The sequence below is a fragment of the Siphateles boraxobius genome, unplaced genomic scaffold (assembly GCF_051911475.1).
Source record: "Siphateles boraxobius isolate OS27281-9 unplaced genomic scaffold, OSU_SipBor_1 25, whole genome shotgun sequence".
Classification (NCBI taxonomy): Eukaryota; Metazoa; Chordata; class Actinopteri; order Cypriniformes; family Leuciscidae; genus Siphateles; species Siphateles boraxobius.
In genome coordinates this window covers 10,740,620-10,765,326 of record NW_027508866.1, presented here as the reverse complement: position 1 = coordinate 10,765,326, position 24,707 = coordinate 10,740,620, and the positions used below count along the sequence as shown (strand labels likewise).

Genomic DNA, 24,707 nt, shown 5'->3' with positions numbered 1-24,707 from the left:
CGCGGCTCATTAGGGTTGCTCTGTTGATCTGGAATCATCGCAGACATTAAAGCATCTTAAAGCAAAAGTAGTCCATTGGCAAAATTACTTGACCAGAAAAACCCACTTGTATTTCCATGAAATGTCACTGCATTGTGCTTTAAAATGAAACATTTGTAAAATAAAAAAGTTCCTGCATGAATTAATTATGCTTGCTACAGCAATTGTTGCTATTACTATTGCTCATAGTTGGAGTTATTTAAATATTTTAGTGATGCTTTGGATGAACAATATATGAAAGTGCATATATATAATATAATTTTGACTGCGCCTCACAAGCTCAGCTTCTTGTTCGTCTTCTCACCGGAACACGCACAGCAGCGGGGCAACGTATAGCAGCTTGTGATTCAGTCCACTGAAGAGGTGCTTTTTTATGGTGAGCAACTTCTATGTTGGGCTTGTTTCAACAGTGACAAGTCAACGGTCTGAAGAATAACGATTCCGTGTAATTGCCGTTTGATGCTGCTTTATAAAGGCAGAGCGCTTATTTGCCACTATCTGTGTATCTGTGTGCCCCACACTTTGTAAACCACTCATCTAGAGAACAGAATATCACAGTCTTGCTTTTCAGATTTTTTGACCCAGAACATCTAAAGCCGGGTTAACACTGCACGATTTTGACAAATTTTGTGAATCCTAAACAATTCCTCTGATCCTAGGGCAAAGTCTTTGATCGCTAGTTTGACATGTTCACAGACAGCCGAGTAATGACCATTGCAATCAAATCTTACCTCCTCCGAAATATCAGAAGTTGTCTGAAGTTAAGGCGCAGTCCTGCAGTGTGGCAGTGTGGCATTGCTTTTCCTTTCAGAAAAGCAATGATCAAAATAAACGGTAAATATTTTTTTTGTTTGCTAACCAGAATTTCTATCTCCCACATGTAAATTCCACTCAGTTACCAAACGTGTCATGGGTTGATGTAAAACCCTGGACGAGTCTTCTTGCATGAGTCCATTTTTTAACGTGTCTTGACTGCCGAACAGTCTGACATTGACAACTGAGATCCTACAGTGTGACATGGCTTTCAGAGGGGATCATGTTCGTACAATCTGACAAGCACCATCGTAAAGGACTATTTTAAATCGTGCGGTGTGCACCTGGATTTAGTTCCACAACACTTATTCTGGACATATAAGAAAGTATTTACGGATGCGTCTCTGGTCCAGCCATTGTCCCATACAGTGTTACTGGGCCTCATTTATGAAATGAACGTATGACAAATCTGGGTGTTTATAATGTTTGAAAATATTGTGTTTTTTATCAGTATTTAATATACGTATAAATGAATGTAATTGTTTGCAATTATGAGGATAACAGGTGTTTTTGAAGTAAAATCAATTTCTCTTTCATAAAGATTACTTCCTGTTCTTGGCCGAGTTATATTTCTCCATGTCGCAAAACCTAGGGGCGATATATTCAAATGACGGTTGTATTCAGCAGCCACATTTATCAACTTACGATCATTCGTACGATTGTGATTGGCAGCATACGAATGTTTCATGAATCACACGTGGACCCTGTCATAAGATGATTTCTGCGCTTAGATCTGCGCTCGTTTTTGTTAGATTGATAAATGAGACCCACTGTGAGCAGCTTTATAACTGTGGTCATTAACCTGAAAAAGTCTGTCCTAAAACACAGAACAGGCAGTGTGCCATTAATATGGACACCTGCCAAACATCTGCATTTAGAGTGAGAACTCAAGAAGAGGATTGGCCACTAACTCACAGAGAGACACTGATTTGCAATTACATCAAGCCTAAACTGAGTAAACTTGCCACACTGACCCCAAGCACTACAACAGCTCTTGGTCTTGCTAGAGGAGGATGTTTTACAGCAGGCTGCCCCCTGTAGAGATATTAGCACAACTGCGATCTGACTTATTTTAGCCGCACAGGTCTTAAACCTTCTCAAAAACAATGCACACAAAAGGTGGCTCTCTGAGCGAGCTCAATCCTGCTGCACTATCAGATTTGATCACATGGTCTACACACAGAGTGTGCTCAATAACAGCATGCTCCTGAAGTTCTCTATTCAGCGGCAGACAGAACAATCAGTGTGTGCATCACTGACCAGCCCCAAAACAAAAACATGACCTGTAACCACTGTTCCTGCTTGAGTTCACACCAGTCCAAAATGAACTCCCAACAAATGAAAATAAAAAAATGTCTTTGGAAATGAGAAAATAAATACTATTTCGCCTTCACATTTTAGGGAATTTATGGTTGTACTCATGATTCTGCAATTGGCCGTGCTTTTTGACACACACATGCAAAGAAAAACTAGATAAAAAAATACATAAACAGTTCAAAAGTGTAGGGTCAGTAAAAAAAAATTGAGAAATGTATACTTCAGAAATGACGTTTAATTGATCAAGTGACAGTGAAGACATTTATATGTGACAAAATATTTCTATTTCAAATAAAATTTTCAAATAAATGCTGTTCTATTGAACTCAGCATATTAGAGTGATTTCTGAAGGATCATGTGACACTGAAGACTGGAGTCATGGCTGCTGAATATTTGAAATTGTAATATTTCACAATATTACTGTATGTAGTATATGTTTGATCAAATGAGCATAAGAGACTTAAACAAATTTTACAGACGCCAAACTTTTGAATAGCAGTGTATTTTTAACAAACATAACTTCAAAACAGTTTTATGGTCCCTGCATCAGTCAACCGATGACAAAAATAGAACTCAGGACACCAGCTACTCCTGATGACACTAGCTAATTATGATGACCGTGACCGCGGATTTCATCTAAAAAAGCAAGAAAGGAAGAAAGAGAAGAGAAAAGAGATCCCAAACAGCTAACCCAATGAGGTTTAGAGGGGAAAATTAGCAGAATGAAAAAGAGCATTAGCAAAAAAAAAAAATGTAAGAACAGCCTGTGGTGAGAAAAACAGCATGAGAAAGAAAAAAAGAAAACGAGGGGGTAACATTCCACAGTTGTTGTAGTGTTGGGCTGTTACTGACTTCCTGAAAGCAGTGGCTCTGGTCAGGGCGTAGCAAACTGCTACAAACAAAACCCACAAACACACTTCGCATCTCAATTCAACGACTTTACACATGCAGCACACCCAGGCACAGGCAAGCAGGTGCTGTAAGCGGCCCTGTGGCCAAGTCATCTGAAACGCCTCTCTGTCGAAGCATCCGACATAAATCCCATTTAACTTATCAATTTAAGTCTTATCATGCAGAATGTTCAAAGAGCTACAGGATAAATCCTGCTTCAGTCATGTGAGTGCGTTGATTTTGATAACTAATACTAAAACTATTAAAAAGTCATTTCTTAATCAAAATAATAATAAAATAGAAATATTAGATGAAATACTTGCCTATTAGATGAAAAGTTGCTTTGGCAACTAAATGAAGAATAATTGTAGTACTCCAATTTAAAAATGAAATAAGTAGAAGTAGAAATATTTAAAAAACTAATAAAAACAATAAACACTACAATGGTATATAATTAATACTAAAATAATACTGGAGTGTTAAACAATGTAAAACAAGAGAGAGGATGTAAAGACTGTCAGGACAAACATCACAAATTCAGACATGTGTCTTCCGTCACCTGACCAATAGCAGTAGCAAGATCAGGTGATCAACTGAAGGAACATGTCGTTTCACAGCCTCTCTCCAAACCAAACCCCTGGAAGACAGCCACTGTATTGAAGTGCATTACAAACAGCAATGAGTTTACCACAAATAGAGAACTGAGACTCTGAAAACCTTCAGATTAAAGAAGTCGACCACAGAGCAATGGCAGTTAACACACAAACATACACGGTTTACTGCATCCATCAAAGATTCTCCACACAAAGCCTTTACACACACACACACACACACACACACACACACACACACAGAGGACATCCTCTCACTCATTCATAATGTGTGGCCTTTAAACGAAGCGCGCAAAGTCAATAACAGAACTTAAAAATCCTCTAGATTAGACGACAAGAGCTCATATTCTGCATGCTTTAAATGTTTGACTCATAATAACAGCTGAACAAACCCAGCTAGACGTTTCTCGAACAAAATGTTAGTTAGTCAACAGTCACTTATGCTAATTAAATGTTTATTGATCTTATGTAACAGGCTTTCACTAAATACAAAGTCAATGTTCTAACTAAAAGAGGACCTGATTGGCTCCAAGCCATAGAGACTCTCAATCTTGACAAAGATTATCACAACAGCCACACAGGAATGGGTTTTGAATTATGCTTTTAGTTTTTATAAAACTAATAAACAGAAAACAATTATTAGAGGTGCTCCCTAGAGACTGTATTTGGATTTCAAAAAGTAAAGCAAGTAATTTCTAATCTACAAAAATCAAGACTTTTTTTAAAACAACTATGATGTAGACTGATTTTAAAGAGCAATGTGTAAGCTGATGTAGATCAGCTTGAGTAGGGCTGGGCTATATATTGATATAAAAAATATATCGATATATTTTTAAATGTGATATGGAATTAGATCATATCACATATCAATATAGTTCAAATTTGCGCTGTGATCAAAGCAAGCTGCTGACCCGGAGGGTTGAGGGGTGAAATTGCAAGCACAATAAACTTCACAATAACAATTTTCTAATTTTATATAGACTGGAGTGAGACCATAGACGTCTCTCGAGCTGTTGCGATCTTTTTCTGCTCGATCACTGTAGCGCCTCAGTTCAAGCTAACGGCGGCGCGTGCGCGGGACCTGATCATCTGTTCCGCTTTACTGCACGAACAACATCGAGAATGAACACAGGGCTCGACATTAACACTTGTCTGCTTGTCCGGGAAAGGTGGATTTTTTAAAAAGTTTCAAGTAAAAGAGTTTTACTTGCCCGACCGATCGAAATGCGAGAATTATTCAGATCTTATACAGTCAGTGTAAACAGCGATTGGTAATGGATAGTGTATTTCGGGAAGCTGCGCTGCCTGTCTATTTGTGAGAGACATTAGTGGAGAAATCAAAACAAATGAGCATAACAGCACATACAAACTCACAGAAGAAACATACTGAGGTAAAAATTTAGTTTTTTTATTTATAATATATGATATAGTTAAGTAACATAACACAACTAACGGCTGTTCTGTAATATCACGATTGCAAATGTTACATTGAATTTATAGTTTAATAAACAAGTAGCCTATGTAGTCACTTACAATTAAGACGCAATATTGACTGGTTCTGTTCTATATCACAGATGAAAATAGTTACAAAAGAAAAGCAACACTAAGCGCTGTGTTTTGTTATTGAATGATTCAGTTTTTTGAACGAACCGTTTTAATGAATGACTCAATGAATAATTTAAGATGGTCAATTGCCGCTACCTATTGGTTTATTGTTTAAAGGTATCATTGATTTTTTTTTTTTTTTTACATCAATCTCATAAAATTATTACAGTTGTAATTTTGCAGTGCCCTTATTATTAAAACTGAATTTGATCAAATGTAAGAATTTGACATAAAAGATAATGCATGTATTTAGTAAGGTTTAAAAAATTGTCCTTTATAAAGGTTAATAACACCCTGGTGTTTTTAAGTATGTAAAAACAACAACTTTTACACATTTAAGTATATAAAAGCTGATGAGAATATTGCTTCAAAATAAAATATATTTACTTATGACTAGGGCTGGGGCGGTATGGATTTTTTCTAACCGCGGTTGAAAAGCAAGACATTCCCGCGGTATTGCGGTAAACCGCTTTAAATACCTAAATAAGATGGGTCAGACATGATTTTGACCACTTTATTAAGTTTTGTTTTGTAGAAAGCCTTTCTTTAAATTGAATTTCGTTTTGTATAAATTGTATCTTAATTTTAATCATCGTTTCATTTACAAATTGCCTGTAATTAATAAATAAGAAGCAAATATAGCAGACAATCAGGAGGACGTGGAAGCGCCGACGCGATCTCTTGGAGCTCGTCTCATAAATGAATAGAAACTCGGCGTAGGCTATAGGCTAGGCCTACTTGATAAAATTTCGATATCTAGTAGGCTATAAGGTCGGGTTTGCCGATGTGCGTTATAGACTATTTATTTATTTATTTTTATCCCTGTGCGCCGATCGGAGACGGAGTTCACTGCTGATATTCTGGGGATACAACGTAGCCAATAGGCCATACCCGGGCTATTCAATTGGCGGCCCGCCAATCATCTCCATCCGACCCAAGGGCACCCCAACCTCCCTCCTCTTCTTTTCCTGGCGGTGTGGCTAAATTTGTTTAGAAATGCGCTTGGCCACAGTGGCGCCTGCAGCTGTACGGCTATACGCACTGTGTGTGTACCATGAGTGCTCCGACTGACCTGAGAAACGCTTTCAGTCCAAATATTTCAGCAGTTATTATGTGTGTGTCCCGTATTTCTGTCGACTGAACCAGCTATATCAATCATTCCTGAATTAATCATTCTTTGGTTCAATTATTTCCTTTCCATGAATTGGCCAAACGCGCTTGCATAACGGTCTGAAACGATTCGGATTCGTTCGGACCGTTCTGTCACTGAATCATCTGAAGCGGTTTCTCGGTCAGTAACAACAAATAGAGAACAAATATTGCTGTTTTCCGTTGTTTCACTAGTTTACTTTGAACTACGCAGCGCGGCCCAGTGGATAACGGAACGCAAGCTTAAAGGAGTTGCGTTTACTCCCAGTCCCGGGACACTATTATTAAACAGCGTTGCGACATCCAGTGAGAAGCGTTTCAGTCTGACACATCTGTCTGTTACAAACCACAAATCACTCAATGATTTTAACTAGTTTTAAATCGGATGAAACAGCCTCAACATTCCCAACACGACTGATGAGGTAAATAGCAGAAACTTTGTGCCATGAACGAAGTTAGAAGACTAAATCCCTAATCACCACCCTTACAAACATTTACCATGAATGTACTGTAGTAATTTACCATGGTTTGGGCAGAAATGTGGAATATTTATATTGAATACTATGTTATAGTCATTTATATTGCATCAGATTTATTAGGGGGCTAGAGAAATATATAATTAATTGTGTGTATAGTTTTTACCTGTTTAGGCATTTATTATACAGTGTGAGTGAGTAGCCATGCATGGTTTTACCTATGATCTCACTGTCACTGTATTTTAATTTAAGCCTATAATAATTATTAATAAAATAATTCTTACCAATAGCTATGATCTTGTATAATTCATATATTTGTACATAGGTGTAAATAAGTTATGTATTATGGTCTGATAAATCTGCATACTGTTGGGTTCCACATTTCCAAGTAAATACAATACTTTTATGTATACCTAAGCTTACTTATTGATACTGTTATGTTTCAATAAATAAGCTAAACCCATCGGCCCACCTCAACTTTTCGATTTAATAATCCGGCCCTCGAATGAAGCTAATTGAATAGCCCTGGGCTATACTAAGGACTTTAGCCTTTAAATATCTTTGCTGCATTGGATCAGTCTCCTTTCTAGAACAGCCAAGAGCTTTCTAGCCTCGCGACAGCAGCGCCTTACATCGCTCATAGACCTTAAAACAGTCAGCGCTGCATGCGGTTTCGAAAATGTATCAAAAAACGTTGGTGCGGATGGATGGCGGACAGATGAGGAGTTTTGTGATGCGGTTGCGGATGAAATAATAATAGCCAATCCGCGGATCTCTAATACAAATGGAATGTTATTATGTGTCATGGAACATTGCGCTCCCCACCTCGCGAAAGATCGGATTTGCTCTATCTTTTGAAGATAAGTTTTGTTTAGAAAACCTTGAATCCATGTAAGACACAATATCATTAGACATAATCCATGTCATTAGACACAACGTACACACATGTGTAGGCCAATGATATTTTTTTTGTTTTTTTTGCGGTGATGACAGTGACGAGCTCAGACCCGCGGTATTGCGGTAATGCGATAACCGTCCCAGCCCTACTTATGACAGACACCATTTAAAAGTAGAAACATATTGTCATTAAAAATATATTATAACATTATTATAAAAACTTCCTTATGTGCGATTTAAATGGAAGTAGCTTACAAATAAATAATTTTTAACCTTTAATATTAGAATGATGTACCAACTGGGGTTGCTTATGGTTTAGTTTAATATTAGTAGAGAGATTTTCTTGTTATTTACTGTACCTGATAGGCCCAACTTAATCAATATGGAATCAAACTGTCAATTTTATTTATTTTTTACTTGAAGCAAAATATTTTATTGTCAGAATGCACCAGAATGTTTCATTATGTCTCATGGAGGATGATGCCCCAGACCCCACCAACAAACAAATTACTTCGTAAACATGTCAGCTTTTTCACCATTTTCCTTTTACAGGTCTGAGTAAAAGAAAAAGCAGTGGCTCAGTAATTTGGAGAAGGTTCGGATTCAAAGTATCAGATGGGCGCAAAAAATATCGAGATATATATTTTATATCGATACTCAGCCTAAATATATCGGGATATTACTTTTGGTCCATATCGCCCAGCCCTATTCTTGAGTCAACAAAACCCTGCAAAATGAGCCATTACATCCTGTCTTCCTCAATATACCACCCATAAATTCCATCCTCAAAATTAAACTTTATAGGACAAGGGACTTTCCTTCATAAACATGCTTTTTGAAAATAGGGGGAGGTGCCAGACCGGAGACCTTGGAACAGATTGTAAATCTATTCACTGCCGACACCCTCCACACACACTCCTTAGAGCAAAGAAAGGGGCTTCTAGTGAAGTCAATCTACGGGGTCAAGGCCAGATTGCAGTGAGCATCTGAGGAGAGGTAGAGGAGATAGAGGAGAATGAAGAGATAAGAAATACCAGAATAAAAATGGAAAAAAAGAGTTGAAATTTCAGCATTCACCACTGATATATGACCAGTGTGTAGTGTCAGTAAGGGTGTAAGTGGAGAACAGGAATGGGAAGTGAGAGAGTAGAAGTTCTGGAATGTCAGGAATCTCACATCAGTCTCTTGGAACTGAGCTCTGGAAGCAGCAGAGAGGAGCTGGGAGCTGTAGCCTGGGAAGGGTTCTAAATTTATAGCAATCTTCTGGACCCACCCTGAATGATCCAGACTTACTACAGTGTGTTTATCTGAAGCTGTCCAGTAGTGAAGTGTAGAAAAATGGTTATCAGACGATATAATGACGTAATCTGGACATGCCTTTGAACTTGAACATGAAACAAGGACAAAATGTGTGCGCACACATGGGATCTACTGTTCCTTTCTCATGCATTTTTTTCACTGCTCTAATTTTTGGGGAAAATCTCCAGAATTATGTTCAATGTGGTAAAAATGTGTTCAACTGAGCACTAAACTCTGACTGGTAGCTAAAAGAATTAAATTGATCCAAATCTTTAAAATTGCCATGAAATGGAAATTCACCCCATCTATTTTTTAAATGATCCGTGTACGTTCTGGTAATTTGATTTTCTACTTAAAAAGAAACGTTTTTTTTTCTTTTCTTTTTTAACTTTTTTTTTTCGAATTCGGTTTTAGTTTAAGTTTTGTTTTAAAAAAAATGGAAAAACAAGACTTAAGAGGTTTTTTGTATTTTTGGTTCATGGGTAAAAAAATTGTTTATGCTTTAAACTAGTTTTGAATGTGTGGGCGGCCCAAGTCAACCCTCCCCTGTCTTCTGTACTACATGGGATACGGAGCAAGCGCAATCTCAAATAATTTTCAATACGAGAGACGTGACAGGCGAGCCAAGCTCGTTCACGAGAATCCTGCGGCTTTGTCTTCTACAACTATAGCAGCGATTACAAGATTAAAAAAGATTTAAAAAACGATGCGTGTTATTGACAAATCAGAGTTGACTATTCATAACCATTAAAACCATTATTCTCAGAAGGCCTATTCTCAGGGCCGGCAGTGGCTCAGTGGTTCATGTAGGTTGTCTACAAACCGAAAGGTTGGTGGTTCTATCCCCGGTTCCACCTGACCAAGTGTCAAGGTGTCCATGAGCAAGACACCTAACCCCAGCTGCTCCCGACGAGCTGGATGGCGCCTTGCATGGCTGACACCGCCTTCGGTGTATGTATGAGTGAGTGAGTGAATGGGTGAATGTGAGGCAATATGTAAAGCGCTTTGGTGACCAGCACGTTTGCAGTGTGTGGCCATTGGGTCAGTGAAAGTGCTATATAAATGCAGTCCATTTACCATTTGGGGGCAGTGATGGCCTAATGGTAACAGAGTTGGACTGGTGACCAAAGGTTGCTGGTTTGATTCCAGTACCGGCAGGAATTTGACTGAGGTGTCCATGAGCAAGCCACCTAACCCCCAATCGCTCCCCGGGCGCCACTCAAGGCTGCCCGCTGCTCCGGGTGTGTGTATCCACGTTTGCAGTGTGTGTGTTCACTACTCACTACTCTGCTCCTAATGTGTGTGCACTTACTTGGATGGGTTAAATGCAGAGGTCAAATTCCAAGTATGGGTTACCATACTTGGCCATCACGTGTCACTTTCACTTTCACTCACTATTTAAGAAAAACCTCAGATGCAACATGTTTTCACTTTTCACTTTTTTTATAATACAATAATTTGTGTTTCATGAGAAAACCCCACCCCATATAAAAACATCATATTAATGCCTTTACTATCGGTATTCCAGATCACTGGTAGGTTTGTCTCATTAGGTTTAACTAATGCAAGTAACTCAATCTTGCAGTTGCATCGCATTCTTTCTCTGAGGTAAATTCAAGGCTTATTCCTCAAAGTGCGAATTATTCCAAAAACAATGAAAATGTATAACCAGATGAAGCTAGGTGCTTTGTTTTATGGAGTTGACGGGGACGTTTACATGTTAACATAGATGATTACCATAGCCTGTGCTTCGCACGTATGATAATGAGCACAGGCGGGAACAACTGTAGGTTAACTCTTGTTGGTTTCATGTGGATTGCATAATCAAAAAAATATGTAAACATTTCAAGCTTTCTATATATATATATATATATATATATCTTTTTCATGTCTGTGATGCAAGCATTCACCTAGTTTCGGTTCATTTTTGAGACACGTTTAAAAAATTTGCTCATGGAGAGAGATGGCAAAAAGCACACACACTGTTCTCTGTTTCACAAAAGCATTTTGTAACGTTTTGTTGTTGTTAGACCTTTTAACGTTTTGAATGATATCTTAATCTTATCTGTGTGACCAAAACTGATGGAGTATTTTAAGTTTATTCTGCTGTTTTTAGGAAACAATGCAAGGGATTGTGATGATGCTGACCAGAGAAAGTGTGCAGTTGTGCTCTTTATGAGATGTATACTAGCAAGAAATATATGCAACAGCCATACAGTATAAAGAAACGTTATTGTAACTAATAGAAAATCAAATTACCAGAAGTTACACAGACCGGAAATGCCGTAATTATCTTTTTTATATTTAATCAAAACATCATAACTGGAACTTCCAGTGAACCAACAGATTTCTCTCTGGTGTTGTACTCCGGACTTCTTATGCTGGATAATCATTTAGTCCAGATCAATACTGTCCCTTTCTTATAATCAACTGCAAGCTTGCCCTCAGATCTGTCTCCATTCCAACCAAGTCTCGACTTAAAGGGTAACTAAACCCCTGGTCAAAGCCTGACTCCGCCCACTGGCAATATTTGAAAAATGCTGGAAAAGTGGGCAGAGCCCAGCGGAGATAGAGGCGACGAACCGAGGGCGGGGCTGAGCGGGGGGCGTGCACCTGAGACCCGCAGTGACAGCTGCTGTCAAACTAGCTAAAATGGAGTTACGCAAGTAGCTTGAGTGATGCAACAGAGCAGTCATTTGAAGTCGAGAACTTTTCTCCCCCACATTCACCTGAAGTGGAGGAGGGTGAATTGTCTGTGGACACCAGCTCAAACTGCGGTCTTGACTCCCGCATCGCAATCGGCATCCGATTATTCTTATATTCAGTCATTTTGAGGTAATTTTTTCCAGGATTATTATTACTATTACGTTCAATATATTTTGCTGCTATGTGAAAAAAATAATCAGCAAATCGCGCCGGCACGTTTGTCGACACCAGAGGATTAACTTTAGCCTAATAAGAAGGAACATAAATTGTGATTAAAAATATATGGTCACTCACATCATGACGCCGCTGCGGTGGTGGAGTTCATGCAGGTATGAAGAGCAGCGTTTGGCAGCGCGAACTGTGTGGAAAAGCCCATTTCCACCTCTATTGCGTTGGAGAAGCAATCCCACGTAAAATGCAGGTTGCACACTGGAGCGATAGGCGAGATTAACTACCTAGGCTACACAAAATAATCTAAATAACTATATAAATGCTATGCTAACTAGATGCTAATATATACAGTATCTATCCTGATCGTTTTCAATACTTGTAATTCCAACTCCTGACTCGCTACAGTAGGTTTGACGGAACCAGATGCTTTTATACCAGGGGCTGCCAAGGGCGAGGTGAGCTCGCACCAAGGGCATGACAGAGTGACGTCAGCGAGTATTCTACGTCAGAGAGTACCCCTACTGCAGGAGCTTTCCGTTTAACCTGAAGAGGGCAGCACTCAGACGTTTTTACATCATATATTTGAAAATTAAAACACTTTATACCCAAATGTCAAAAAATGTACTCGAATCAATGAACAGCATTTATGAAGCTCCATTCTCACAGATAATAAAGTAAAAAAAGTTGTTTTAGTGTTTAGTTACCCTTTAAATCATTTTATTTTCTGATAATCTGTTTGACTTGGATGACAATACAGATGAAAATCTGTCGCTACTTCTGTTTCATCTCTTTCATTTCAATAAATTAACAAGTATTAATTGGGGGACTGGATTAATTGAATTTTGCAAATGACAGATGCCCCAATTCTGCAGAAAGATTCTGTGTGGGTCTGGTCATGACGGAGACAAAGAAACAAGGGACCTGGTGTGGAGAAATTCATCCTTTTACAGTATAGATACAGCAAGTTCATTCATAATAGATAAACACACCAGATCACATGCCGCTTCGCTCTCTGTGGAATCCCGTTGCTGCATCTGCTGGTGTGTGAATGCTTTGTGACAGTTGTGTGCAAACCCCTATAAAACATCCTAGCAAGTAGTTTGTCATAGCTGTGTATCTCAAGGGAGACCATGCATGCATTTCTGCATGTAAATGATTTTGTGCCTATGCAAGCGCATGATTTTATTACATGAGACTTGTGGGTGTGTACAGATGTTCAGAAATGTCTGTGGTTTTACGGAGGTAGGTATCGTGATGGATATATTCAGTGCTGCAGCCGCAGTCGGTCTCCTCCACTGTCTTGCTAAGCAAATAGAAAATCACAGATGCATCTTTAATACCCTTTACAGTATGACTGCGACATTACACCACAATAGTTGTTGAGTAACGTGCAGTGACGTTCAGGGAATGCATCATGTTCTGCACTGGCTCACGCATAACCCGGCTCCCCTGCGAGCACTGCCCATAAAAGAACACACTGGATCTGTGGATTAGCCATGGTAACAGATCTGCTGCTCACACCCACCATGAAAGAGAGAAAGAGAGTGCGCACGATCACAGCTCTGACCTGTATGAAGGATGATGTAAGCAGCTAAAACACATTGGGTTTGGTTACAGAGCAGCACCGTGTGACAACACAGCCAGCCAATGGGAGAACCGCCTAGTGAATGAGCATGGTTACACAAACACACACACACAAACTACACCGAGCTATATATGGCTGGAGTGTCTTAGCCATTTAAAAATAAATAAATAAAAAAAATCTAATAAAACAAAACAAGTTCCCTGGCATTCCTCAGAGCCTAGTTTCTGAGCTCCCTTCCACACAGATCCTCTAATTATAGAGAAACCACAAGACACTTTTGCTCATATGCAAGACAACACAACGCAGAAGAGAACAGGAAGGGTTTGGGTCTATTCACAAGCTGGAATTCTTGTTTTTTTTAAATGCAGTGGAGAAAGAGAGCGGCAGAGGAAGCCAATGGCGCTGCAGAGGCTGTCTGTGTTTTCCGTGCGGAAGGATTTAGAGGGCGGGCGTCAGGATAAGTAAAAGGTGGGGACAACACAGACCTGAAGTTTAACAGGTTTAGTGAGGTAATCCCTCAAAAGAGAATACAAGTGTGTATGTGTGTGCTGCGAGTATGGGTAAAGTGTTTTTAAGGAGTGGATCCAATCTAAGCCAGTGAAGAGGTTAAAAACATAAAATGCAAATTATCACAAAATATTATAAAAATACAGCAAAAACAGTAATATTGTGAACTTTTCTTTTTAAAAAAGCAATTACTTCCTTAGATGGCAAAGTTGCCATTACTCCAGTCTTCAGTAGGGATGGGTATCACATGGCTTATTGGTCCGGTACTATAATGGAATTCTTATCAGGGCCTTTGTGTTCATGCACTTTTGAGAGATGTTTGGACAGATTGCTTGTCTTTCTGCACTTACAAGCAAAAGTCTTGTTCCACTTTTGGCAATGAGCATTGTCTGTATCGACTCTAGTGAAGTGTAACCACACTTTTGTAGGTTTAAGGTCTCTCCGCCACTGTCACTAATTAAGCAGGGCTTTCGTGTTGTGCGCGCTGTAGCGTGCGAGAGGCACAGACTCCGATGCGAGAGAGATCGCACTTCTAGATTGTGAATAGGCGAAAGCGCATCATAGACAAATGTCTTAATATCATAGCAATTTAGAAATGGTTGGTAAAATAAAAATTTCCAAGACAACGTTTATGTAGCAATAAACAGGAAATTTATTTTCTGAAATTCTCCAGTACTAAAAGCAGAACTGATTACACTGGAGCTTATTAATACTACAGTCTTTCGTAATTTAACCCCGAGGACCATTAAGTAGGCTACAGGTTTCAGTACCCATCACTAGTCTTTAGTGTCACATGATTTTTCAGAAATCATTCTAATATCTTAAGTTCTTATTATAATAAATTTTGGAGAAACATTTTCCACAAAACAATAACTATTTTTTGTGGAAACGGTGATAAACCTTTTCAGGATTCTTTGAAGAAAAGAAAGTTCACAAGGAATGTATTTGAAAGAAATCATTTGTAACATTATAAATGTCTTTACTGTCAAGAGTCATAGTACAAAATATTAATTTCTTTAAAAAAAAAACAACTTTTGAACATAGGGTAACATTTATAGTCATTATCAATAGATTGGATGATACATTATGAAAAACAAATTTCTGCATATACGAATCCTGCATGATACGACCAGGGATATTAATAAAGTTATTTAGGTTAATTGTGATTGTTAAGAACAATAAATTATTTTTAACAAGGGATACACTGACTAACATTTTTTAAACACTGATTAACATTTAAGCGATTGTTATATTCATGCTATGGCTGATGTAAAATGTACATTATTTTGTCCCAAATCAGATGCAATGCTTCGACATTAAAGGTGCAGTAGGACATCTAGGAAAATGCTAACTTTAGCCTGATAGCACTGAAACCATACATCCCACCCTCCCTGCAAATCGCAGTCCAAAGCATGGCGCTGAAAGCATGAACGCGCACAGCCCAGAAGACCGGAGACAAAGTTACTGCAATACATCATGTGTCATGCACCGGTGAGAAAACTTTATAGTAAAGTTATTAACAGTACTATTACAATACCAAAATGTAAACAAATTCTTAAAAACAGAATTAGATGCAGCAAGTTTTTGGTTTAGTTAGCAAAACTTGACTGTGTAATAATATTTCTTGCATGCCAGGGGTTCCTCAATGAGAGTCTGCTGGTTTTGCTGCTTGCCTGTCATTCTCGCTCTGTCTGCACAGCGTACGTGGACACGCTGATGACTTATGATAATGTCTGCGTGAACAGCCTGTACAGTGGTATGCAAAAACACATTGACCGACAGGGAACACATGCTATAGGACCGTTCGGACTGAATGATACGATTGAACGAACATTCTATGGTCCTACACATTCCAGAGACGACACATTTATAAGAATACATTTAGACCACTTAACAGAGTGATAGCTATCAGGATATGAGGAGACTTTCAACCAGCATAACAAAAAAAACCTTTAAGGTCCATCTTGGAATGTACACAACCATTCAAAAGTTTAGGTGTCGTATGATTTATTATAAGAAATTAATACTTTTATTCAACAAGGATGCAAAAACCACACAACGCAACTATTTTTCACATTGATAATCATGAGAAATGTTTTTTAGCAGCAAATCAGCATATTAGAATGATTTTTGAATGATCGTGTGACACTGAAGACTGGAGTAATGATGCTGAAAATTCAGCTTTGCCATCTCAGAAATAAATAAAATTGCAAAACTTTAAAACAGAAAACAGTCGTTACAAATGATAATTTCACAATATCACCGTTTCTCTTATTTTAAAAAATACAGCCTTGGTTAGCATTAAAGACTTTTCAAAAACAATTTAAAAAATCTTACATTATAATATAAACAAGAATCTTAAATAATAATGTAAACAATTTAACAAATTTTTGAGCGATAATGTAAACGAGAAGCAAATGTGTTACAAGCTCCACATCCAAATTCCACCATACCTTTGCTTCTAACATCTAATGGACGAAGTCTATGCATTTTATCACTTTACGATAAGAGAGAGGAACAAAGAGTTAAAAGTATATAGTAAATAATTAATAATTAATGAGTATGTAAGCCGTGTTCAGCACTTCGAGCATGGTCGTAACATTTGGTTTCAAATGCTAGAGGTAAAAAATTTACAAAATAAAATAAGAAAATCTATAAGACTGCCGAATCTTCAACACGCCATCTAAAGGAAACTACTAATAGAAAGAGGGAAGGGAAGTGTCTGTATGTGTGAAAAAGGGTGAGCTAAAGGAGGAAATGCGGTTGTTCCTTTTTTCTGTCACTTTACAGTGATTTGCAGACAGACAGTGCTATAAAACACAGACACAGTTAGAGCCTTAATAGATCTCAAAGGAATGTGTGTTTTAACCATGTTTAACCAACAGATTTTGATCTTTCAAAATTCAAGGGATCTAGGCTTAAAATATTAATTTCAGTATTAAACAATGCCTCAAATACACATCTTGCTTTGAGCTTGAAGACTGTCAACCTTTTCCTATGATTTGCAGTATGAAAAAATAAACACTATTTTGAACCAACTTGAAAGCTGTCTGGCTGTGCTAATAGAGTGTATAAATGACCTTGAGCACGATAAGAGAAGAGCGCAAATAAATGACGCTGTGAGGAGAGAACTGTGGCAGAGGGCAGAGAAAAGCCAAGCTGCTCTCTTTTTTCCAACCTCTACACACGTCGTCTCAGTTTCTTATCAAAGAGCACAGATGCTGACAAGGAGAAATCCAGCGCTGGAGACAGAGCACTTGCACGCCTGCAAGAAACGCGCCAAGAAGCTAATGTACACAAACACACAAGAGCGTACAGCATATACAGTATATATAGATTTAGAGCACAAGTAGCCTTGCAATTACCGATCTCTGGATACACTGAGATGGTCTGTGAATACGCGTTGAAAGAAATGATATTCACGTTTTGGTGTCTGACTGGAACGGAAGTATGGTTGATTTGAGGCCACCAGGTCTAAATCCACTAATATTACTCTGTCTAGAAACCTGAGCTTCACAAACAAGATTTTTTCTAATGCAAGGACAACAATGGATAATGCAAACTTGCAAACTTGGCAGCCCACTGCACAAAAGAGTGATTTATCTCCTCAAATCTGCATCAAAGCTATGATCAAAACATGATCATACACAAATAAAGGTAAGAACATCTGAACAGAAATATAATTTCTTACCTCTTGTTTATGGGCTTCTCATCCTTTTCGTAGGGTTTAACGAACCATTTTCCAATGCGTACGAAACTGCGGTTCATCAGACAGCGCTCCAGCAGGTTGTGAATGGCCTTGAAGAGAAGAGTTCGGCATTCGTAGGACAGACCGCTCTCCCACACGCCGTCATCCTCGCCTGTGGAGAGGACAAACACACAGAGACCCGGTCACCAGCCTGCTGCTGTCTACAAACATCTGATGTAACGTTCGTAAGTAAAAGCAATTTGCAGAAGTGAATGACAGAACACAAACAAAAAAGGAGGCAGATCAACAACTTTTTTATACAAAGGCAAAAAAGGATTCACTATACTTCACTAATACAATAACTGCAATTTTTAACTGCCCAGAAGAAAAACAAGATCACTCTACAATGCTGAGGCTACATATCCGCACCATACTAAATTCAATCTGGAAGTTTCAGGTCACATCTCTCTCTTTAACCACAGAAAAATGATGAACATTTTTATATTATAAAATGTTGGCTTTCCTGCAGTTTCTATCATTTCTGAACACAACAGCTGGACTGGGCCATTTCTTAAGTTTAAAGAATCTAAATGTCAGGTATGTACATGTTTGACAATTTCAAACAATGCTGCATCTGATCACTTAAATTTAAAACAATCCAGAGCTCCTGCTGATTTTAAGTCAATTAAAAGCTTAGGCCATTAATTTAATTTAAAAAAAGACCTATGCACCTGCAGAATTTAAAAAAAGAAAAAGATTTCTGAAGCTCTAGTTACTTTTAAAGCTATTTATTTCTTTATTTGATTCGAGTTAATTAATCTGATGCACCGATTCTAGCAAATGCCATCTTGCCTTGCACAGACTTGATTTGCAGGTATGGTGTCCAAAAGGGCTGTAAATCTGAGCGCTGGTTTGTTTCTGGATCACGTTCGGCAGTGGCCTCTATGCTTCAGTAATCTCATTAGGAGTCACTGCTTAAACCTGGCAGCTCTTAAGCTCCTTTCAAACATGTCTCTGTGCAGCACAGCTCCCATGAGCACCCAGAGGCTGCACGCATTACACCACCCACCCACACTTACCCGCCCGCCCGCAGGTCTGCAGATGGATACACAACAAATCCACTTGATAAAACAGTAACAAACAGCTCAGATAGGATTCCCCAACACCGCAGACGTCTGAGACAATATAATTGCCCCAGTGTTATAAATTAAACACACATTTAGTTAAGGTGACAACACAAAAGCACTTGATCATTTGCAGGTAAAAAGAAGCTGAACTTATCTTCCTAACCAATCACAACAGAGTGTTCTTATGTGCAACCCTCTTTTTGGTCATGGCATGCACTCGTGTATATTTAAATCGCAGTTACTGTACCTGTTGCAGCTAACAACACTGCATATTTATTTGTTTTTCCTTATGACTGCATTTTAAATGCTTTGCATAAATGTTTAAATAAAAGATACTGCAGTTTGTGGCTACTTTGATCCAGCCATCAGCTATCATTAATAGAGCTGTACACCTAGGGGTGTAATGGTTCGGTTAAGAGCTGCACGATTAATCGTTAAAAGATCACGATCTCATTCTCGATTCAAACAACCACACGATCTTATTCCTAAATGACCACGATTCTGCTGTCTTTTACGCCTGTTTCACATGAACAGCGCGTTTCACCTGAACAGCAAGTATTTTGCTGCTGCCCGTATTAATGAATGACAAGAGTCCACTGGCGCGAAACAAGCGGAGCAGAGCGAGCGTTTTCTATTCATTCCCATTGAAGTTGAGCTTCTCTCTCACGCGTGAATGTAAAGCTCTAAAGGAATGAATTGAAACCACTCGCTCTGCTCCGCGCTAGTGGACGAGAGGATCGCCGTCGAGCTTCCGATGAGAACGCTCTCATTCATTGATATGGGCAGTGACAAAACAAGAGCCGGTCACACCTCGCTGACGCTTGCGATGTGAGACGGTTTTAAACAAGAACTTTGGTTAACCTTTGAAAGTACAATCATCACACTGCAACATTCAAATCCAAGTTTGCACACACTGATCCGGAGAGAGAACCTGCCATGTAAACGTACAATATGAAGCAGCTACACAAACAAAGAGTATTCTCAACCACACATTATCGTTATTTAAAACATTTAAATAACAGGGGATAAAAGTGTACTGGGATAAATCTTTATAGTTTGGGTATGAACATGGATCAAAATAAGAGTAAATACTCTTTAAAAATTATTTTGACACTTGTATGTATTGTATAGTTTATCGTTATACCAGGAGGTTGGTTTTATCACGGTATCAGGGTCACGGTTTGAGTACGGTTCGGTATGTGCAATGTTCAGGGGGGAAAAGAAAAGAACAACAACTAATCAAACTACAAGCAACAGCACAAATAATTACAATAGAACAAAGATACAAATAAAATAGTGCTTTTCAGGTTAAGTACCTAAAAGTAGTTTGCAGGAACAGATATTGAATAAAGTAATCAAATGTAAAATAACATTGCATATAATCTTCACTGTGTAAATTGAATAAAGATTAATCATTAAAGTTTCAAAAGATAATCAGTCAAAGAGATGATGATTTCCTTGTCTTTTGTTGTTTGATTAACATTAAAAACACAAAGTGACAGCAGCCTACTATTCCTGAGACATAATGCACTGATCCAGTAAACTGATACTTATACACATGCGTTGTCTTTCTCGACTGTTTATGTTCACTAAAGACATAACCTACTATGCTTGCTAGGATACTCACCAAGACAGGCATGTTGACATAATTTTAGTGTGAATTTTTCCATTCAAGCATAAGACTTTGAGAACTCAATATTTGAGTATATTGAATATACGCTATCTGACACGCAGCTTTCCTTGTGTTTGTTCGGATGTGTGTACAAATCTTCTCCCAGCACTTGTACTCGAACTTTAAAATTGGCATGTCTTAAATGAGTTTAGTTTAAATACAGAAAGTAACGTGTGCTTTCAGGTCAACACCCGGGTGATGGCGGCGTAAATGACTGGTCATAAAGAGTAGTGTAGAACAAGCCAGAATTCGTATCTATCAACGGAAACAAACATTAGCGTAACTCTCTCTGTCTGTTTTAGACAAACCATATTACAGATGCGTCGTCAGATTAGAGATTAGCCGCATTGCTAGTGCATGCCGAACCATGGGTGGAGGATAGCACCATTTTTTACAGAGAACCGTTAAACCCCTAGTTCACTCAGGTCTGCATTAACCATTTTACCACATTCCCACACAAAAAGTGTAAAAGATTCATTATGGGCCAAATCATAAGGTCATTCAATCAGAGTTTGTCTGCATGCAGTGAAATAAGTGCAGACTAAACGCAGCTGAACAACTGGAATCAGGCCAGAAGGCAAATCTATAATTCGTTGATGTCTCCTGAAAAGGCAGCAAGTAGCACCATTCACTTTTAAAGGATGTCATCGATTAGACTAACAGCTTGGCAACAATGAAACACCTTGTCTTTTGTCAAAGCAGAGAGAGAAGCAGAGAATGAGAGAGAAAATTAGGTGGTTTTGGCTGTCTCATGCATGTTTTAATAGCCTAAGTACAGGGCCAGCTACTTTTCACCTGTACACAGATACACGCTCTTGACAGAATCATTCAAGGTAAGAAACATTAACCTCAGAGTCCATGAAAATCTCCCATTCATGCAACATCAAAAAGAAAAAGTGATCTTTTTACTGGGGATGTGCGCATCTAACTTCATTAACGTTTAAACTTACATTTTTCAACCCACTAAGTCTAATCCCACCCCCCAGAGACTGTCTGTATATGCAATCCATTTGAAAGACTATATAATCAATAAACAGTCAAACCCCATCCTGAATGCCACTAAAAATAGGTCAGATACATGCAATGTCCTTGCCTTGCATTTTGATCATTGTATACTAAACTTGAGCGTCCACTTAAACAACGTAAGCTATTATAGACACATTTATTCAAATTCACTTAACTTAATTAACTTAAAAGGCAGCGCAGGACCTGCCTATTATAAACCGATTTCCACAAATAAAAATTTGTCCACACACACACAGATTAGCATGTTAAGGTATTGTTGTTCATAACCACAGTAACCACTTGCGTCTGGGTTTGAACATGCTTCTCGTGTATGAAAAATAGGGCTGGGACGGTATGGATTTTTTTTTACCGCGGTTGAAAAGCAAGAAATTCCGGTGGTATAGCGGTAAACGAGCACACTTTGAAATAGTCAAATTTTCATCTGGCAGTAATTTGGCATGGACCAATCACTGAATAGATTTCCTTATTTAAGAATATTCTTAGATACATTAGCATTGAATGTGAAATTCCAAAGGAGGAGTTTACATTCAGCACAGATCTGACAATAAATCATTTTCAAGAGAATACATTATGATGTTCACATTGGAAATGAAAGATAAACAACTTTTCCAACATGTCTTAATTACAAAAAACTATAATCCATATTTGTGTTTACATAATATAATGTTATTTTTTAATTTAATCTATGTTGATTATGAAAAGTGAACAGCATGAGTAAAACCAGATCATAAGAAGGGTCAGACATGATTTTGACCACTTTATTAAGTTTTGTTTTGTAGAAAGCCTTTCTTCAAATTGAATTTCATTTTGTATAAATTGTATCTCAATTTGAATTACTGTTTCATCAATCAATTGCCTGGAATTAATAAATAAGAGGCAAATGTAGCAGACATATAATCAGGACATGGAGGCGCCGGTGCAATCTCTTGCATTGCAGCTCGTCTCATAAATGAACCGAAACTCAGCGTATAGGCTAGTTGCCTCACAGACATGAGAAATAAATAGAAAGCTTGAAATGTCTACTTTTAATCAAAATTCTAAACGAAAAAGAAACAGACTACTCTCTGCTTATGTAATCCATATGAAATGTGCATTTCGTAGAGAAGACTTTACTCTGTGTTTTGTCCTACAATAAATCTATAAAAATCAGCTGTTGTATTGAGGATTTTATAGCTGTTGCTGTTCAGTTAATTATTTCAATGCCATTTTACAAGCATCACCAGAGGATTTAAGAGACCTGGGCCCGTATTTATCAAGCCTCTGAAAATTACTCACAAGAACACTGCTAAGAATTGACTTAAGAGTAAAAAAAAATTCTCCCCCTAAAAGTTAGTTATTAAGCATCTCAGTTGTAATTTGAGTGAAGTGTGCGACTAAATCTTAAGTTTCAAGATTTAGAGATAATTCTACAGAACAGGCTCGCCCTAGTCGTCACCCTGACATGAAAGTGCGAAGAGTTAATTAGCCTATAATGTGAATGACTTTTTATTTTATTCGGGCTTTCTTTTTGCAAAAAAATAAAGTGCAGTAGGCATTCATTTGTAGGCTAAATAGCAGCATGTTGAAATTATGTGCCAAATTGCGTTTTTTATTACAATGATACAATTGTACAGTAGCCTAGTCAGGTAAGGTCAGGTTTGCCGATGTGCGTTTTATTTAGGCTATTTATTTATTTTTGTCCCTGTGCGCCGATCGGAATTCTGGGGATTCAACATTGCCAATAGGCTATACTAGGGACTTTAGCCTTTAAATATCTTTGCTGCATTGGATCAGTCTCCTTTCTAGAACAGCCAAGAGCTTTCTAGCCTCGCGGCAGCAGCGCCTTACATCGCTCATAGACCTTAAAACAATCAGCGGATGGCGGGCGGGTGCGGTTTTGAAAATTGGTCAAAAAACGTTGGTGTGGATGGATGGCGGACAGATGATGAGTTTTGTGATGCGGTTGCGGATTAAATAATAGGCCATCCACGCATCTCTAATACGAATGGAATGTTATTATGTCATGGAACATTGCACTCCCCAACTCCATCTTTTGATAAGATTTGTTTAGAAAACCTTGAATCCATGCAAGACACAATGTTTTTAGACATAATCCATGTCATTAGAATCAATGAATCCATGTCATTAGACAACGTGCACACGTGCAGGCCGATGTTTGTTTTTTTTGCAGTGATGACGATGACAAGCTCAGACCCGCGGTAGGCGTTGCGGTAACCGTCCCATCCCTAATGAAAAGTATCTGTACACATGATGGGCAGCAAAATCTCAAGAAAAGCTTGTCGTATACTGACAACTATACATTATTTAAGCGTATTCTCTTCATTAGGATGTTGATTTAGGAACTTTTCAAGTGGCAATTAAGTTTCATTCATGATGTTTCACCTTTAATCTGATTTAAAATTCCATCCCGTATTGTCCCTCATAATCAATAGTATAACAAACCTATAAGCTTTTGTAACAGTGCAGCACTGCAACACCACATGACCGTAACCACAAGAGACAATTATCCAAAATCTCTACTGATTGACAAAATTCTACCGGTTAATCGTGCATCCCTAATTCAAACTATGCAAAAACACTATATACGGTGCTTTTAATATGAAAGTCAAAAACACTATACGATACTTAATATGAAATCTCAGCTATAGAATACACGTCCCGTGTTTTCCCAGATTGTGAGCCTGTGCGTAAGGTTGGCATTAAGATGATGAAAACCCAATGAAGGCATCACTGTCACCACAACTTCCAATAACGGCAAATCATCCGTCTAACTCTTTTTATATAAACAGCTGTCGTAAAATCTACTGTTGTGCGTCAACGGCATTTCATTCCTCCTTTAAACCAAACCATCATGTTCACTATTTCTACTGCGGGGAGGAGGCACCTGGTTTCTATCAAGCGTTCCCTATGACCTTGTATCTTATGGTCTAACCACTACCCACAGAGCGCGAGACACAAAGAAAGGAAGATACAAAGACCCATGTGCTCAAAAGACTGCAAAACATACAGAACACCCCTGAAAAATAAACAAATTCAGGCTGGAGTGCAAAATAATATTGAGTAATTAATAATAAATAAATGCATAAATGCAGCCTCTCTGCATGCATGGAATTTGAGTTGTGACATGA

At 38.3% G+C, this 24,707-nt stretch overlaps 1 protein-coding gene across 1 annotated transcript in view; it reads right to left on the bottom strand.

Annotated features, from left to right (window-relative positions):
* med13a (mediator complex subunit 13a) overlaps nt 1-24,707 on the bottom strand; it is a 97,348-nt gene that overhangs the window by 53,847 nt on the left and 18,794 nt on the right. Inside the window, exon 3 of the mRNA XM_077242563.1 lies at nt 17,758-17,926. Within this exon, the coding sequence (XP_077098678.1) occupies nt 17,758-17,926 (169 nt within the window). The remainder of the gene's footprint in view (nt 1-17,757; nt 17,927-24,707) is intronic.